The sequence below is a fragment of the Staurois parvus genome, unplaced genomic scaffold (assembly GCF_062004578.1).
Source record: "Staurois parvus isolate SC_StPar_1 unplaced genomic scaffold, SC_StPar_1.0 ptg000002l, whole genome shotgun sequence".
Lineage (NCBI taxonomy): Eukaryota > Metazoa > Chordata > Amphibia > Anura > Ranidae > Staurois > Staurois parvus.
Window position 1 is genome coordinate 996,841 of NW_028317798.1, and position 18,222 is coordinate 1,015,062.

General features: G+C 38.1%; 1 protein-coding gene across 1 annotated transcript in view; it reads left to right on the forward strand.

Annotated features, from left to right (window-relative positions):
- The window catches only part of LOC149474723 (steroidogenic factor 1-like), a 268,368-nt gene that overhangs the window by 48,798 nt on the left and 201,348 nt on the right, over positions 1–18,222 (forward strand). The window contains exon 4 of the mRNA XM_089668814.1: positions 10,769–11,415. Within this exon, the coding sequence (XP_089524940.1) occupies positions 10,769–11,415 (647 nt within the window). The remainder of the gene's footprint in view (positions 1–10,768; positions 11,416–18,222) is intronic.

The following is an 18,222-nucleotide window of genomic DNA, read 5'->3' on the forward strand; positions in this document are numbered from 1 at the left end:
GGGACTTTTTAACATAGGCCTCTGTATGGCCTTCAATTTAAGCTGCTTACGCTTCGCCACTCTGCCATGGGCCCCTGTACCGCCTCCTCATGCTGCTGCCAGGTCCAGAGTGTGTCATGGGTCCCTGTACGGCCTCCCATTGCTGCTGTCTCCATCGCCACACTCTGCCATGTGCCACTTTCAGGTCTCCTCACACTGCTGGTGGGTTCCATTTTGTCATAGGGTGCTGTATGGCCTCCCATTGCTGCTGCCTCCACCGCCACACTGTGGCTCCACACTCTGGTTTTGGCCCCGTGACTGCCCAAATGAGTGAAGTGTGCGGTGATTCTAAGATCGACGGCACTCATCTGCATGTCATACTGACTGACAGTAATATTTCTCTTCCCCAGCAGACTCCAAGGGCATTTAAATTAAAGGTACAGTGTTCTGCACTAATATAAAGGCTCTCTGAAGCCTAGAAACCCTTTTAATAAGTTAAATTCGCATCGAATCGAATTTCTTCCGCAAATTCGGCGAAACAGCCGAATCGAATTTTTGAATAATTCGCTCATCTCTAATCTTAATAAGTCTGGCCACGTTTTATTCTGTTTGTTTCCATGTGGATTAATTTAAGGCTGCATATGGCTCAATTTAGAAAAGTACTGGACTATATACCTTATTGTTGGGGCTCCATGCGGTGTTCTTTTCTGCAGAGGGCTTTAGCTAGGATTTGGAGTGGAGATCTGATGTGCCTGGATGAAAGATCAATGTTACATGCTAATGTGCATTAGCTATCTGGTGAGTGCATAAGGGTGAAGGATCACAGCACCTTGGTTTGCAGAGCGAGTGATTGATCACACTGGAAGTCACCATCACCAATAGGGTCCTCAAGTGGATTCTGTATATGTTATATAGGACATTTAATGGATTCAGTCATTGAATGAGCACTGGTACTTTATTGCTGCATTGCGCATAATTTGCTATCTTGTTGCACATAATAAGAATTTTGCAATATATTTTGGTTTGAATTACTGCATATTTTAGAATTTGATTGTTTATATTCTCTTATTGTATGTTTACTACACTTAGATTTTTGTATTTTTCTATTTAAATATTTTTTATTGATTATTTCAATATGGTAATAACAGGGAAGGACAGGTTCATAGCTTACAGTATAGTTCATTTATTGCAATTTTGTTGTTCTACCACATTAGCAGTAGAATCTGGTGGGTTACATTCATTTGTGAAACATTACACTTGAAATGTAATATACGTAGAACCTGAGGGGGGGGGATTGGGGTAGGGGGAAAACGAAAAAAAAAGGGGGTGGGGAGGGAGGGGTGGGAGAAAAAAACATAAACAGGTTGAACAATGAACAGAAAAACTTTATACCAGTCAGAATTTGTTAAAGCTGTATACTCCGTAGTAGTGGGCTGTCAGAATTGTACTGTACATTTTCCGTTGCGTGACCATAAGGACCAGAGAGATTTGAATTTGGGATATGACAGGTTATTAAGAGCAAATCTTTTTTCCATTTCACATTGGAGGTTCAGATCATTAATCAGCATAGTCATAGAAGGTGAGGTAAGAGAATTCCACAATCTGGTGATGTTGTTTTTGGCTGCAAATAATGTGTGGATTATTATGGTACGTGGGGCAGGAGAGGGTTTTTCAACTCCAATATGAAGGAGTGCTAATGTGGGATTGGGGGAGATTTTTTTGCCGGTACTTCAGAGATTAGGTTAAAAATATTGTTCCAATAGGATCTAAGAGATTTACATGACCATAGTACATGCAATATGGATCGTAGGTCGCCACATTGAATCCAGCATAGTGTTGAGTGAGTAGGATATATTTTTATTTTCTTATTTCTAATTGAAGCTCTGCACTTTAGTTTTGTTATTTTTCTATATATGGTTTATGTGCCACCTTTTGTGCTAGACACTCGCCTCTGTACGCTCACTTGTTTTTCTTATTTGAAGATAAATATATACATCTTTTTCTTTTAGTTAACATTGGTGTTATAAGGCTAGGTAAGCTTTAGCTGGAATGTTACTTTAAAGCTGGTTTTACATGGGGGGTGGCATCAGAGTGCAGCTCATTAATTTCTACTTGACAGAACAGCTGAATGGGAATGCACTACTGGGCCTGCACCTGATAAGAGTTGGAAGTACAGGGAAAGAGGCAAGTCTAAAGCGGCATAGTTACTGTTGATTTATAACTTACATTAGTTTTTCTGTTTGCATTTTGTTAGAGATAACTGAGTAAAACCAAGATTGGCAGTTTGGCAGAGAGATTGGATAATAGAATCTCTGATCCTTTGAGAAGCTGAAAGACTTTAAATTGATTTAAAACTTTATTACTTATTACTTACCGAGTCAACTTGTAAACTGATACAATTTTTTTTAGTAAAAAATGAGGAATAAATACAGTAATGAAAGAACATATAGTTTTGGGTATAACAGTGCTTCATAGAGCTTGCTTTATCATACAGTATATTGTGAAGATGAAAGGATATGAAGCATATTTCTATTTGTGTGATCTGCTCGAAGTGCCAGTGAATGTCTTCTTTCATTTTTATGGCAGCTTAAATGTTATGAAACATGCTTCCTTTGCTCAGTGGTCTGTCCTCTTCCTGTGTGGCTGCACTAGAATAGAATCTCCAGTCCTCCCTCTATCCGATCGACCTACCCCCACCTTGGGAACTAAGACACATAGGGGAAGTTCATTTGACTAATCTTGGCAGAGTAGCGTCTTACTCCTACATTTAGTGACACATTCTTGAATCAGCATTTGGGCATCTGAAGCAGATGTGTTACCCATATCTTGAAACAGTTAATTGTTTTCCAGATTTTACTGGTAACTCTTTATCTATTTCAAATAACATGTTGAGCACAATATTTTGCTAGTAGGGCTGCTGATTTTTCAGGAGAATATACTGAATTTATCTCATTATTAACCACCAGATCTATTTCTCTCTTTCTGTATCTGTTCTTACAAATATTTAGCTCTTCATTCTCTATTAAATGTTTGTATTTTCTACAATAAAATGGGTAATCCACCCCAAGCTTATATTTTAGCTTTTGGAGGATGGTGAAGAATAAAAGGGAAATTCCACCTTTTACAAAATTATAAATACACCATATTGCAGAGAGCAAAAATGTGCATTTGTTATCTTTTTGTTTTTAATTCTCTGGCACCTAAAGCTTCTTCTTCAAGTTCAGCTTCACTACAGAGGTGGAGGAAGTATCAATGGACCACAAATGTAGTGATGTCACTGCTCTTGTGTTTCTTTGAGAACTACAATCCCCGATTTGAAGATGGGGTGCTGTGGACCTAAATATAGGTGTAACATGGAACATGACCAGAAAGGAGGAAAAAACTTTAACCCCTTATTATCTCTATGGGAATCAGAGCTCTAACACTGGCCAGCCAAGCAAAGGATTATACTCACCTGGGTGGATGAAGCATTGGTTTGATGCTGTGTCTGTCCACCACTTTTAAGACTGAAAAGTTAGTGATCAGCAACCGTTGATTGCTCAGTTCTCAGTCTTCAGTGAGCAGAGAGCAGGTAACGGTCAGTCACTGGCTCTCTACTTTGCCCCTCCAGTGCTCACTGGAGCTCTAGACTGTGGAGAGGACAGGAGCTGCTGGCTCATGATCTCAGCTGCTTGCCTTTAGTCAATGGACTTTAGTTGGCTGAATATGGGTCACAGGAGTACAGAACAATGTACAGTCCTGTGATCTCCAGGAGAGAAGTAGGACCAAAATAGCTTTGTGCTTTAATACATGTTTTTTGACCAGACAATCTGTAGGTAGTGAAGCAAGGATCATGGTGACATCTGGTGGACTTGATGTGTGCTGAAACCAGGTGAGTAGAACTGGAAGCTTTGGATCACTGTGTAGGAAATGGACACAGAAGCAGCTTGGTACAGGAACTAAGGATGGGAACAATGTCTGGTAAAAAGGGCCACAGCTTGGCTTTACAGCATGTTATGTACATCTGCTACACTGATCTGTTTGGAAGATTCTAAAGAATTGAGCTATGACAATTAAGGACCACATGCAGAGGATCTATATCTACTCTATCCATATATCTTCAATTTTATTGAATTAATTAGTCTCCTTTCCAAGTGGTGATTGTGGTTCTCCATTGCTGTGAATTTCTATGCGTTGTGAAGTTTGAATAAACAGAAATATATGCCAGATATCCCTGAGGAAGTGGGCATCAGAGCTATTTATAGCAAAGTATGATTTCTTCACTAGCGTACCATAAAATTGTGGAGCTATTTACACCAAGAATAATTTTTTTATTGGTATATTATGTAACTGTATATGTTTTTAGGGAGCATTTCCATGCTCAGGTTTTTTGTACTACACTGATGTTTTCTGATGTTGTGTAACAAAGATATTTTAAAAATTTTTTATGGTTGTTGGTGTGGTGATCTAAAAGTCCTAGTCATTTTTTTGTGGTAGGGTTTTTATATTTTTTATTGTCTATTCAATAAAGAATACGGTACCAGTAAAACCCACTTACAACGTTGAGTCTCCTTCCCTTTTTCTCTATATCACTCTGATTACAGGACAAGGTCAGCAGTGGCTGGGCAGTGTGATAGCAGAATCAGGAGGCACAACAAAGTCCAGTAAATGAGTCAAGGTTGGTAACAGATGGACAGCAAAATGGTATCAAAATGTGGTAGCAAAATTAGGAGGCAAAGACAGGGTCCAGGAGACAAGTTGAGGTCAGTAATAGTGGACAAAAAGTATAGCAGAAGGCAGTAGCGAGGTCCAGGGGGGAAGCTGAGTATGCTAATTCCTGTGAGCATGCTCTTTCCCACTGTGGTACATCCAGTGTTTCCCCGTGCCTAGAAGTGTGGCCAACATAGTATCCACGTGCATAGGTTTGTACTAGATTCCTCTTGCTGCCAAGAATCCTGCCTTCCTTACAGCATTCGAGAAAACGCATTGCATGCTTACATGCATGTAACCTCTGTATGGGCAGACTGAGTAAAATACAGCTGTAGTCATGGCACCTAGGAGCCGCAGCTACAGCATATTTTTGGCCATAGGGATGCATTACAGAAAATGCTATGCATACCTACATACATGTAACCTCCAGCACCAGTATTTGCTTGCACACACATATGGATGCAGTTTTAAAAACTTAAAATTTTACAAAAGATTTTTTCATGTCTCATTATATCTAGAGATGAGCGAATCGAACTTGGCGAAGTGGAATTCGTTTCGAATATTAGGAAAAATTCGATTCGCACCGAATCCGAATATTAGCAAACTTCGGATGCGCGAATCGAATTTTTCCCGATCGGCCGATTTTCATCCCTTCTACAGCCGGCAAAAAGTGTCCCTGCAGAGAGCTCCGCTATTTCTGACAGTTCTCTGACAGTTCCTTCACATTTACAGCGGTTGAAACATTGTATCTATTTGTTTCCATTTAGGATACAGATGTTTTTATTTGGATACAAATAGATACAATGTTTCAACCGCTGTAAATGTGAAGGAACTGTCAGAGAACTGTCAGAAATAGCGGAGCTCTCTGCAGATACACTTTTTGCTGTACTGGAATTCTTCTTCTTTTCATTCTTCTTCTTCTTTTCATTCTTCTTCTTCTTCTTCTTTTCATTCTTCTTCTTCTTTTCATTCTTCTTCTTCTTTTCATTCTTCTTCTTCTTCTTTTCATTCTTCTTCTTCTTCTTTTCATTCTTCTTCTTCTTCTTTTCATTCTTCTTTTCATTCTTCTTCTTCTTCTTTTCATTCTTCTTTTCATTCTTCTTCTTCTTCTTTTCATTCTTCTTCTCATTCTTCTTTTCATTCTTCTTCTTCTTCTTCTTTTCATTCTTCTTCTTCTTCTTTTCATTCTTCTTCTTTTCATTCTTCTTCTTCTTCTTTTCATTCTTCTTCTTTTCATTCTTCTCATTCTTTTTTTCATTCTTCTTTTCATTCTTCTTCTTCTTCTTTTCATTCTTCTTCTTCTTCTTTTCATTCTTCTTCTTCTTTTCATTTTTCTTCTTTTCATTCTTCTTCTTCTTTTTCTTCTTCTTCTTCGTCGTGCCCCGTGACTGCCCAAATGAGTGAAGTGTGCGGTGATTCTAAGATCGACGGCACTCATCTGCATGTCATACTGACTGACAGTATTATTTCTCTTCCCCAGCAGACTCCAAGGGCATTTAAATTAAAGGTACAGTGTTCTGCACTAATATAAAGGCTCTCTGAAGCCTAGAAACCCTTTTAATAAGTTAAATTCGCAGCGAATAAATTTGCATCAAATCGAATTTCTTCCGCAAATTCGGCGAATCAGCCGAATCGAATTTTTGAATAATTCGCTCATCTCTAATTATATCGCATATCTCAAAAAATGGGAATATCCCCTATTTCAGGATAGTAGGCTGAGCCGTGCCCCGATGGCTAGCTGTACATCCAGAACTGCTGGCGTACAGTAGATATACAGCCTAATATAGAGAAATGTATTCTAAACTTCAAACAGATGTTTTCCAGCTGACCAATTTCAGCGAAGTTATATTAAAAAAAGAGATATTTCTAAAACAGAGATTGAAAAAGTTGTGATCTTTCTGCAAGAAAGAACAGTGATAAATAATGACTTTAGCGTAGTGGTCAAGCTCTGAGTATTCTACAGGACTTGGAATTGCTTTGCTTTTTAAAAATATAATAGCTTTCGAAGGACCATTTGTAGTTTCTTCTACTACTTAGGTTATGTCTTGATGAAACTGTAAAATCCCTTTAACTTCATCATTTAGCAAGAAAGACTTGTGAATCTTCAATTGTATTTCCACTTTTACACTCAGTTTGGGAGAACAGCTACACAGTATTTGTCACATGTGCTCAATCATATAGAGTAACATAAAAAAAATCGCTGCTTACATTGTACTTACTCTTTTGTGGAAACTTCAAAACTGAAACTTTCTTCTGCTATGTGGGGGGGGGGGGAGCCTGGGGAGTTAATGTTTACCATAATTAACTCTGTATATACTGCGCTAGCAGATATCATTATTATTTGTAAACTAGATTTGAACACTAAACATTTCTTGGCCTAAGAAGTACCGCATCTCAATAATTAGAATTTAAACGGACATTTCATATGGTGGGACGTTCAAGGCACAGTACAACCATTCTCATAAAATATACATTTTATTGATACACACACAATAAAACAATTTTTAACATCAGATTGTATAATTAAAATCACAGTTGCCTTGTGAGCAACAGCTCAAGATACATCACAATTCTCTGAAAGCTCAATGCATTTCTTGGATTTTATCCACTTCATCAGGAGCCAGAGATGATTGAACACTAGATCTAAAGAGACATATACAGTACATCTTATCAGCATGTATTAATGCATTCTGGTTTGTGTCCATGTGTTTTGAATAATATTTACCTGAATGTATCCATACAGAAAGGAAAAGGAACAAAACCTTAACAGGCGAGCCAAAGTCAGAGGTTTGGGAAGGGAGGCACATGTAAATGTAAAAAATCATAAGCTCGTATGCTTGCTGGCATAAGGGCATTAAGTGACCATGTTGATGGTATATTCCTTAGACTTGGTGAAATGGAGAAGATGTATGCTTATAGGGAATCTGCAATGTAAAATGACTCTCTAATACTCTCTAGATGATCACAAGATAAAGTTTTCCCAAATGTCCCCCTAAGTTCAAATGTCTGTTTAGATTTGAACACTGTCCTAACAAAAGGTTGAATATCTAAAGCCTGGCTTTCTGCATTATATGGTATTGAAGGGAAGCTCAGAGTGTCCCTCTTGTCAGTGGGGACAGATTCAATTTCCTCAAATTTTGAGTTGTTTGGAGTAGCAAACATCATTGGCCAAATATAGTGCTCCTAACCGAATTTGGGTATTGACTCCAATAGAGATACCTTGTGACCTGTTTACAATTTGAAACAAGCTGGCTGAAAGCAGGATCATTGTTTGGTAGGACTCTGGTTGACACAGCCCAGTGATGCTTTGTGACTGCCTGCAATGACGCTTGGTGACACTGATTGCTAGAATGCAGGCCGCTGGGTTTTTATGGTACAGGCACCTGCCAGCATCCTAGCAAACCATCACGTGGGAGCAGCCTTTAGCAGAAAGTTGTCATTTAGTGACGGTAGCGATACTGCCATTAAATGCATGGCTTCAGCCACTGTCACAGGGATCAGGAATCATTTGGTGCTCGGCTTTGTATAACCCTGTTAAATGTTAATGTTAAAGATTCTAATGCTCATTATTTAATATGAAAATATTCCCATACAAAAGTGTTTTTGAAAACAAATTCTGTGGCTTCAAGTGTTCTCTTCATAAGTGTTTTCTGTCCATAAATGATCTGTTATTTCATACTGTCACCATTTCATTATACGCAATGCAGAATATTACTTCGGTTTTGATATGGATGTTATTCTACATGGTTACCTTGGTTACTATACATACTGTATAGTAATATCTGATTACATTCTGTTGCTAATAGCTTTTCTTAGAGCACTTTAATGCATTTTGCTCCATTTATAGTGCAGTCAAAATGCCTGTACATACAATGTGAACTTTTTGTGAACCCATGGTATATTAACTGATAGTAAAGCATACTGCTCATTTCCTGCACTTAGCATATGTGTATTCAGCCTTTTAGTTGCTGGTCTATATCTTGAGGTATCCCTGATACCCAATGTATTTTAATAAAAACTTTTTTTAAAATGTCGATGTGTGTTCGTTCTCTTTTAGAACGGACTGTGCCCCCCCTAATCCCATGATGTGAGTCTGCAGTCACAACGCTCACATGCCTGGTGATTCTATAACTTCATGACAAAATAATTCATAGTGACCTTATTTAGGATAATACCATGATCTGGCTTTGGACTACAATCTGATGTTGGGGAAATGAAAAACAAGAGCTGATCAGTGTATTCTTACGAGGGGGTTGAACAAAACGAAAAAGGAGGAGAGCCGGTAAGCGGCATTCCTCAGAGGGGACATATACACTGATCATCAGGGCTCTCATTATTGGTGCCCTGATTATCAGTGTAGCCTCATCAGTGCTGCCTTTCAGTGCCCATAATTGCCACCTGTCAGTGCCTGTCAATGCCACATATCAGTGCCCATCAGTGCACATCAATGCCACATATCAGTGCCCATCAGAGCTGCCTTTCAGTGCCAACTGTCAGTGCCAGTCAGTACTGCCTATCAGTGCCAGTCAATTCCAATCAGTGCCAGTCAGTGCTGCCTAACAGTGCCATATGTGAGTGTTGCCTTTCAGTACCCACCAGTGAAGCCTGTCAACGCCCATCAGGCCGCCTATCAGTGTCTCCTCATCAGTGCAGCCTATCAGTTCCCATCACTGCAACCTCGTTAGCGCACATCAGTGAAGGAGAAAAATTATGTACAAAAACTTTATAACAAAAACAGAAAAAACTTTTTTTCCACAAACGTTAAGTCTTTTTTTAGTTTGTTTAGCAAAAAATAAATCAACTCAGTGGTGATTAAATAACCAAAAGAAAGCTCTATCTGTCACAAAAAAAATTATAAAAATTTGGTTTGGCAACAGTGTTGCATGACCGTGCAATTGTCATTCAAAGTGCAACAGCACTGAAAGCTGAAAATTGGCCTGGGCAGAAAGGCCAGGTAGGCAAATGGTTTAAAAAAATATATAAAATTACCCATATGAATGTTGTAGGACACTGTTGTCAATGTTAAATTGTTGTAAATGTTAGGGCAGCACAGTGGCTAAATGGTTAGCACCTCTGCCTGGCAGTACTAGGGTAGTCGGTTCGAATCCCAACCACAGCAGTACCTGTCTGGAGTTTGCATATTCTCCCTGTGTGGTTTCCTCTAGGTCCTCCGGTTTCCTCCCACACTCCAAAGACATGCTGGTAGGTTAATTGGTTCCTGGGTAAATTGGCCCTAGCATGTGTATGTATGAATGTGTGTTAGATACCTTAGATTGTATACTCCTTGAGGGCTAGGGATTGATGTGAATGTATATATATATATATATATATATATATATATATATATATGTAAAGCGCTGCGTAAATTGATGGCGCTATATAAGTACCTATAATAAATGGTTTGTCCCAACCACTTTAGCTAAAACTTTTCCTGAACAGTTTAGCATGTTAAAGTAAGTTAAACTTAAGTAATAAAACTATATTATGAGGGGTAGGAAGGCTGGACTGGGAAAAACAAACACTACTGTGTTAATGCTATTGACTGATTGCATATATAATTTTTGATTTCTCCCATAGTTTAAGCCAAAACACTTTAAAGTGTTTTGTCTTTTCCCTGGGAGTGAGCATGCACTGTGTGCCCCCATAGCAAACAGCTTGTTATAGGGACACACGAAGAAGAGTACGCTGGCAGGGGACCCCAGAAGAGGAGGATTGGGGCTCCTGTATGCAGTACAAGTGTGCATAGCAGGTAAGTATAACATGTTTGTTATTTTAATTTAAAATAAAAATATGCCATTCTTATTTAAGTGCATTTGGGAATTCTGGATCAAATTATATTGTATGCAACAGCTAATTCTGCTCTTAGTGTTCACATGGGCAGGTCATTTTTGGAATTGCACTGAACAGAATATAAAGCTGAACAGTTTCTTTCAAAAATGCCCCAAACCTTTTGGAATGTATTATCAAACAGATATGCCTAAATAGATAATGACTAAGAGTTTGTTGCATTGTTGTTTTTCTTGTAGTTTTATCATAACTTTAAATGAATTACTTTCTTGCAGTACTGGCAGTCATGCCTCTTTTTCTCTTTCTTCAATAGCTGTGCGTGCTGACCGCATGCGAGGAGGACGCAACAAGTTTGGCCCCATGTATAAACGGGATCGTGCCTTAAAGCAGCAGAAGAAAGCTCTTATACGTGCCAATGGTATAAAGCTGGAAACAGTTCCCCAGATCGTATCCCCAGTGCAAACAGACTACCCAATTGCCACCAACATTCATACTATCCACCCTGTATCTAAGAACTTGCCTTCAAACCCGGCTCCCATGACACCAGTTGAATATGATCGAGGTTCTTATGGTCCTCCTCCACTTGGAATGACTTTGCCTAACCATGCTCCATTGTCTAGCTACCATTATTCTTCATTCCAAAGTCGCACTATCAAATCTGAATACCCTGATCACTATTCAAATGTTCTTGACCCATCTGCTGCAGGAGGTTATGTATATCCCGAAGCCTACACCAGTACTTCTCCACCAGACATTCCTGAAGTGATCCTTAAGTTATTGCAACTAGAGCCTGATGAACCTCAGATCAAGGCAAGGATAATATCTTGCCTACAGCAAGAGCAGAATAAGAGCAGACATGAAAAACTCAGCATGTTTGGTTTGATGTGCAAGATGGCTGACCAGACTCTATTCTCCATTGTAGAGTGGGCTCGAAGCTGTATTTACTTTAAAGAGCTGGAGGTAAATGTGTTTCTTATTATTAACAATTAATTATTATTTAACTCAGCAGGATTATTTTATGCCTTTGCATGTTGTTTAGGCGCACTGCTGCTGATTCATTAAACTACAAATATCATCAAAGAGATTAACAGACAGTAATGCTAGGCTCCTTCTAAAAAGGTTGGTTGCCTTGGTATACGTGGCTTCAGTACTACTGTTTTATGCAATCATTTGCTAGAAATATGCAAGTGTATAAAGTAGTGTGAAGAGGGTTATGATTTAGAATCTAAACCATTACTGAATCACAGATCCAGAAGGTCAAAACAAAAGTCAAAATTCCTCATTATGCCTGTTGGAACATCATTGAGTATGTGGCAGCACTGGATGGGATTTATTATCTGTTTTTACAAAAGCTCCAGCTGGGGGGTTTTCTGATGAATAGTCTATGGGACCATGTGAAGAATCTTGATTGTACCATGTACGGTGTTAGTTCCACAGGCTGTAAACGTGTATGGGTGAGATCAGGAATGCATTGAGTGCAATATGGAGAAAACTTACGTTCTGGACTTAATTGCGAGTTCATATAAAGGAATACAGCCAATCCATTTTTTGGGGATTTGAACTGTCCCTTCTTCAGGGCCTTTAGTGATAATATCAAGCAACACCATGGAACCACTAAGGAAACAATTTCAAGGTATTTATATTATAATACTTCCTGTGTGGTATATATCTTTGTCCAGAAGCAATTTTTTCTGTGTGTGACACTCAAGGTGCTCCCCATTGCACACACAAATTACACTTATTTCAGGCTGGTTACTCCAAAAATCTGAAATCAAAACATCAGTATGACAGTTAGCATGATAGGCTTCTTCTAAAATAAAATAGTATGATACCCAAATCAGCATTCAGCTTATCATTTGTCTCTAATACTATAACCGTTTAAGGTTTCAAAAATCATCAAAGAGTAAAGCTAACATCTTCTGGTCATGCCCCAGAAGAAAATAAAATGAGCAAAGGGTACTTTATCATTTGTGATATGTTCCTTTTCTCCAAAAGATTAATTCCAATGGAAATGAACCATTTATGCAAAACTTTAATAGAATGCATTGTAAAAAAAAAACAGCTAAAAGTCAAATGCTTAGCTGAAAGAAAACCTTCTGGATAAACCATTTTATACAATGGCACTACAAAAATGTTGTATGTTTACTATATATACATTACTACAGAAATTCTGTGCTAAAAATGCCAATTAAAATAAAAAAAAATCACATCAGAGCAATACTTACAGCAGCACTCCCCATACCCACACACAGGATAATAGAAACACAAAAAGTAAAAAACAGGTGTTGTGCTGTCAAACAAATGAATAATAGTATAAATATATATCATCTCATGTGAAAGTGCATATCAATAAAGTGAGTAAATAATTAAAAATTCAAGTGCAATAATTCATACAACTACAAATAAATAGTAGTGAAAAACATCAAGTGCATATAAGTCTGAAAATAAATATCATAAAAGTTCAAAAGTTCATAAAACAGTCCAGCAAAAGTGAAGTGCAACAATAAATTCCTCATGTATATGCACACGAAGGAAGGAAGCAGCCCAAGATCATATACACACGAGTATACTGTATGTGTAGGTTGGACAACAAAATGGAAACACTACATGATTTGCAGGTGAGAAAGTGACGATATGTTTTGCAGTGAAAGCGGAAGTGATGTAACACTCTTTTGCTTCCGCTGTGTGATGAGACATCTAGCTAACAGGTGGGAAGCCTCACTTTCGTCTTTCACTGCATGCGCTGCTAGTAATACGGAGTCATGTCAGAGCTTACTGAGTTTCAAAAAGGGCAAATTGTTGCTGCCTCTTATCTGGTGCCTCTGTAACTGAAGTTGCCAATTTATTTGTGAGGTACAATATCAAAGGTTATGGCGACATATACAGTTTCCAGGAAAACGTAGTCTGATAAGCGGTTAACTGACTGAAAGAGACAAAAGGACATTGCGCAGGACTGTGACCCAGAATAAGAGAACAACTGCTGCAAAAGTGACTGCAGAGCTCAATCTCAGCCTTCACAGGACTGAGATTGAGCTCTGCAGTCCCTTTTGCAGCTTGGCTGCATAGACACACAGCTCGGGAGCGAGCACACACTGTGTGCTCCCATAGCAAGCGACTTGCTATGGTTAGCACACAATGAAGAGGAGGAGCCAAGATCACCAGCGAGGGACCCCAGAAGAAGAGATTTGGGGACACTCTGTGCCCCCTCATTGCATAGGGCTAGTAAGTATAACATGTTTATTGTTGTAATTAGAAAAAAAAAATAGTTACCTTTAGTAATGCTTTAAATATATAAATATATTGACTTAAAGGCAGTTAATTGCAAATCAATAAATAATACATATGGGAATACATCTAACTGATCAGTACTTTTGATTTTCATCTATATTGCACCAGGCATCCTTATTGCTGGAACTACTGTGAACATGGTGTTGGCAGTGTGTGTGTGTGTGCTGTGCTCCTAAGCAGGATGCAAAGAAACTTACCATGCTGGGATATATGTACTTCAATGCCTGGCATGGTCAGTTTGAAATACGAAAGCAGAAGTCTAGAGTATTTTACACACAGGGAAAAATGCATAGGGAACAGGGTACTTGTAACACAAGTACATGGTACAACAGGCAAACATCAGAAGTATGAAACATTGTGGTAACATATGCTTTAAATGTTCTCAAAGGCAACGTTTTAGAGACTAATTTTTTGTTGATAGAATTGTCAATGCAGTGGAGTTGATTTACTAAAGGAGTAGAGGCTGTTATATTTGATCCTTTAAACATTTAATAAAAATTAAATACATTTTGAATATGTTTTAAACTTTTAATACCAAATCATGCACTAGAAAAACCTCTATTTTTTTAATGTACAGTAGTTTGCACATAATTGGAGTCACGTTTCCAAGTGAACAGCCTTTATCCCTTTACAAAAACTCCCAAAGAAGAGGAAAGTACCCATTGGGAAATGGGTACACCGCTACCTTTGAGAGGATCCAAAAATAGTATATTTATTAGTGTTTGTATAAACAAATAAAAATTATTATCGCCATTTAACAAACTGACCTCCAGAAGGTTTTACCCCCTTAATGACCAGGGCATTTTTTGCTGTTCAGCACTGTGCTATTTTGACTGGTAATTGCACTGTCATGCAACACTGTATACAAATGACATTTTTATAATTTTTTTTTCACACGAATAGAGCTTTCTTTTGGTGGTATTCTATCATCTCTGGGTTTTTGTTGACATGAAAGGAAAAAAATACAGAGAAAAACACAAGTTTTTTTCTGTTTCTGTTCTAAAATTTTGCAAACAAATAATCAATCTTCATAAATTTAGGCCGAAATGTAGTCTGCTACATTTCTTTGGTAAAAATAACCCAAATCCATGTATATTATTTAGTCTATGTGAAAGTTCTAGAGTCTACAAACTATGGTATATACTGTATGTTTAAAAATTGACCAGTTCTGATGTACTGATGGCCTATCTAATTTCTTGCATTTTCCCAAAAACACAAGGACAGTAAAAATGCCCCCCCCCCCCCCCAATGACCCCCTTTTGAAAAGTAGACAGTCCAAAGTATTTACCAAGAGGCATGGTGAGTTTTTTAAAGTTGTATTTTTTGTCACAATTTTTTGGAAAATGAAGAAGTTAACCACTTCCATACCGGGCACTTTTACCCCTTTCCTGCCCAGGCCAATTTTCAGGTTTCAGTGCTCTCACACTTTGAATGACAATTGCGCGGTCATACAACACTGTACCAAAACTAAAATGTTATCATTTTCTTCACACAACTATAGCTTTCTTTTGGTGGTATTTAATCACCACTGGGGTTTTTATTTTTTGCTAAATTTAAAAAAAAAGACCGAAAATTCTGAAAAAACAAGTTTTTCTTTGTTTCTGTTATAAAACTTTGCAAATAAATAATTGTTCTTCATAAATTTAGACCAAGATGTATTCTGCTACGCCTTTGGTTAAAATAACCCAAATTAGTATTATTAAATTATTATTTAGTCTGTAGGAAAGTTATAGAGTTCACAAACTATGGGATATATCTGAAGATTGATCAATTCTGAAGTACTGACAGCCAATCTAATTTCTTGAGGTCCAAGAATGTCGGAACAGTACAGATATCCCCCAAATGACCCCTTTTTGCAAAGTAGACAGTCTGATGTATTTCATAACAGGCATGGCAAGTTTTTTGAAGCTGTAATTTTTTTGTCATAATTTTTTGGAAAATGAAGAAATAAAATAAATGATTTTCACAATTTTTTTTTACATACTGTCACCAGTGCAGTACAGCATCATCATATAACTAGCATGGTGGTGATCAGGGACACTGACTGGTGATAGTATGAAAAAAAAAGATAATTTTATTTTAAATTTTTTAAATTTTTTATTACATTTTTTTCACATTTTTTACGATTGTTTTCCCTATTTCACTATGACCAAAGTAGTATAATGTTACCATAGCAACATTGTACTACTTTGGGGAAGTGATCAGTATTTTTTTTTTTTTTTACACAATTTGCTTATAGCAAAGAATTATTTTGCTATAAGCAAGCATTTACCTGAATGACATCGATTCATTCAGGTTTTTTTTTTGTGATTAGCTGTGATTTGGCTACGGCTAATCACATGACACAGCTGGGCTGCAATTGGCCCAGCTTGTGCATGTAATCGCTGTGACCATTCACAACTAGACACACTAGTATACAATGGATGGCATGAAAGGAAGCCATCCACTGTATGCAATTGTCATGTGACCTGCTGTGATTGGTCACAGGAGGTCACATTGTACTGGCAATGGGGCCGGTACACAGATCTGTCATTGGCCCTGTCCAAGGTATACGCCTGGTGACAGATCGCGCCACAGCGCGGCCCTGTGGGCATGCGCAATACGTGTTCCAGAAAGGACGCCATATGGCGTCCACCCGGAGGGATGAGCTATTTGAGCGGCAACTGATTAAATACATTTTTTTTTTCATATGACTGGTGTGATGGTGATCAGGGACTGGTGATAGTATTTAATAAATAAATACATTTTCATAACATTTTTTAAAAACTTTTTTTACAATGTGTTTTTAAACTCTCCCATCAGAGTAGTATAGTGTTACCATAGTATCACTGTACTACTCTTGGGGGGTGATCAGGGTTTTGTTTTTTGTTTTTTTTACAATGTGATTGCTTGTTACAGTGATGATCACTGTAACAGCAATTGTTTGAACTAGCATCAATGGCTTTCATAGTTCACTATTGTGATGCTGTGATTGGCCCACAGCTATCACATAGTACAGGGTGCTGTGATTGACCCAGGTACCATGTGATAGCTGTGGGCCAATCACAGCATCACAATAAGAAGCAAGCTGTCATGAATGGAAGCCATTCATGACAGTGTTTTTTACATGTTATCATGTGATCGTTAGGATTGATCATGGCAATCACAGTGCTCGTTACCTGGCTGCTGTGAGTGGCTGGGTAATGAGCATTGTGATCTGCTGTATCCTCCGCACACAGCCATCGCAGGATTATACCGTTGCGCACCCAAAGGGGGAGGGTGCCAATGTGCATGAGCACCTTACGTATGACGTAAGTTTGTAAATGTTGAACACACATCACTGCCACTTTAAACAAGCTGCTATCAGGCTTCAACAGGTTTTCTACAAGCTTCAAGAAGTGAAGAAGAAACCTGCCAACATCTTGTTTAAAATGGCAATGAGCACTCCTGTTAGGCTCTGTGTTCTTCATTTACAAACTGGAGCTGAATGGTACTTTAAAAGCTTCAACAAAGCTTGCTGAAAGATCTGTAATTGTTTTGTCAAAGCTTGCTGTTCACACTGAACTTATACAATCTGAAGCCTGTGTGCAACAGGCCTTTCTCAATAGATCACCCTGGAAGCCCTCACCCTGCAATCCACGCTGTCTTTTTGTTGTTCCCCCCCTAAAGGGACCACAACCCAAACAATGGAAACACATATCTCCCATCTAGGACCCAACCTTGGCTTCCTGTCGATATCATAATCAGCTACAATTCAAGGTGAATAGGATTTAAGGTTAATAGACATTATCTAAGTCTAGCTGGATATATTGTATCTTTCTAGAACATATAAGCCATTCTGATGTATTGTAGTTCCAGATATAATAGCACAATATGCCTCATCTACCCACCAAGGCAAAACCTATATTGCCATCAATGGTGTAAACTTAGTGTTTGCACTAAGTGGCTGTATTGGTGTTGGACATGGGCACCCACATAAACACACAGTGATATTTATAAAAAGATAATTATTTTTTGACACAAGTAATTTTAAATAAACTATTTTTAGATGTGCCTGATGGTAGCCATGCACTCATTTTCTGCTGTGTGTTTTTCTAATGTTTGAGAGTTTTTGTGTTTATGTTGAATGTAGTGGCAGATGGAGTACCGAATTTGATGGGGACTCAGTACTATTGGAATAAATTATATTAACATGAATAAGCTTGTTCTAATTTATTTATTTAGTCCTCTAGTAGCTCAGGCCCTTGTGAGTGACATTACTTGTTGTCTAGAGTTGCTCTTTAAGCAGTATCACAGATAACTATTCTCATTCTAATACAAAGAACATGTCAGCCTATGCCAAGAAGAAGCTCCTAATTCATTTACTCCTCCTTATCGGAACTGATTGTTCCTTTCAGCCTTCATACACACAAAAGGTATGCCTAGACATTGCATTTAACTGTTGCAGCGTTCTGTGTTTAGCAGATATTACAGAATTCTTTGTTATTATTGTGTGAACTA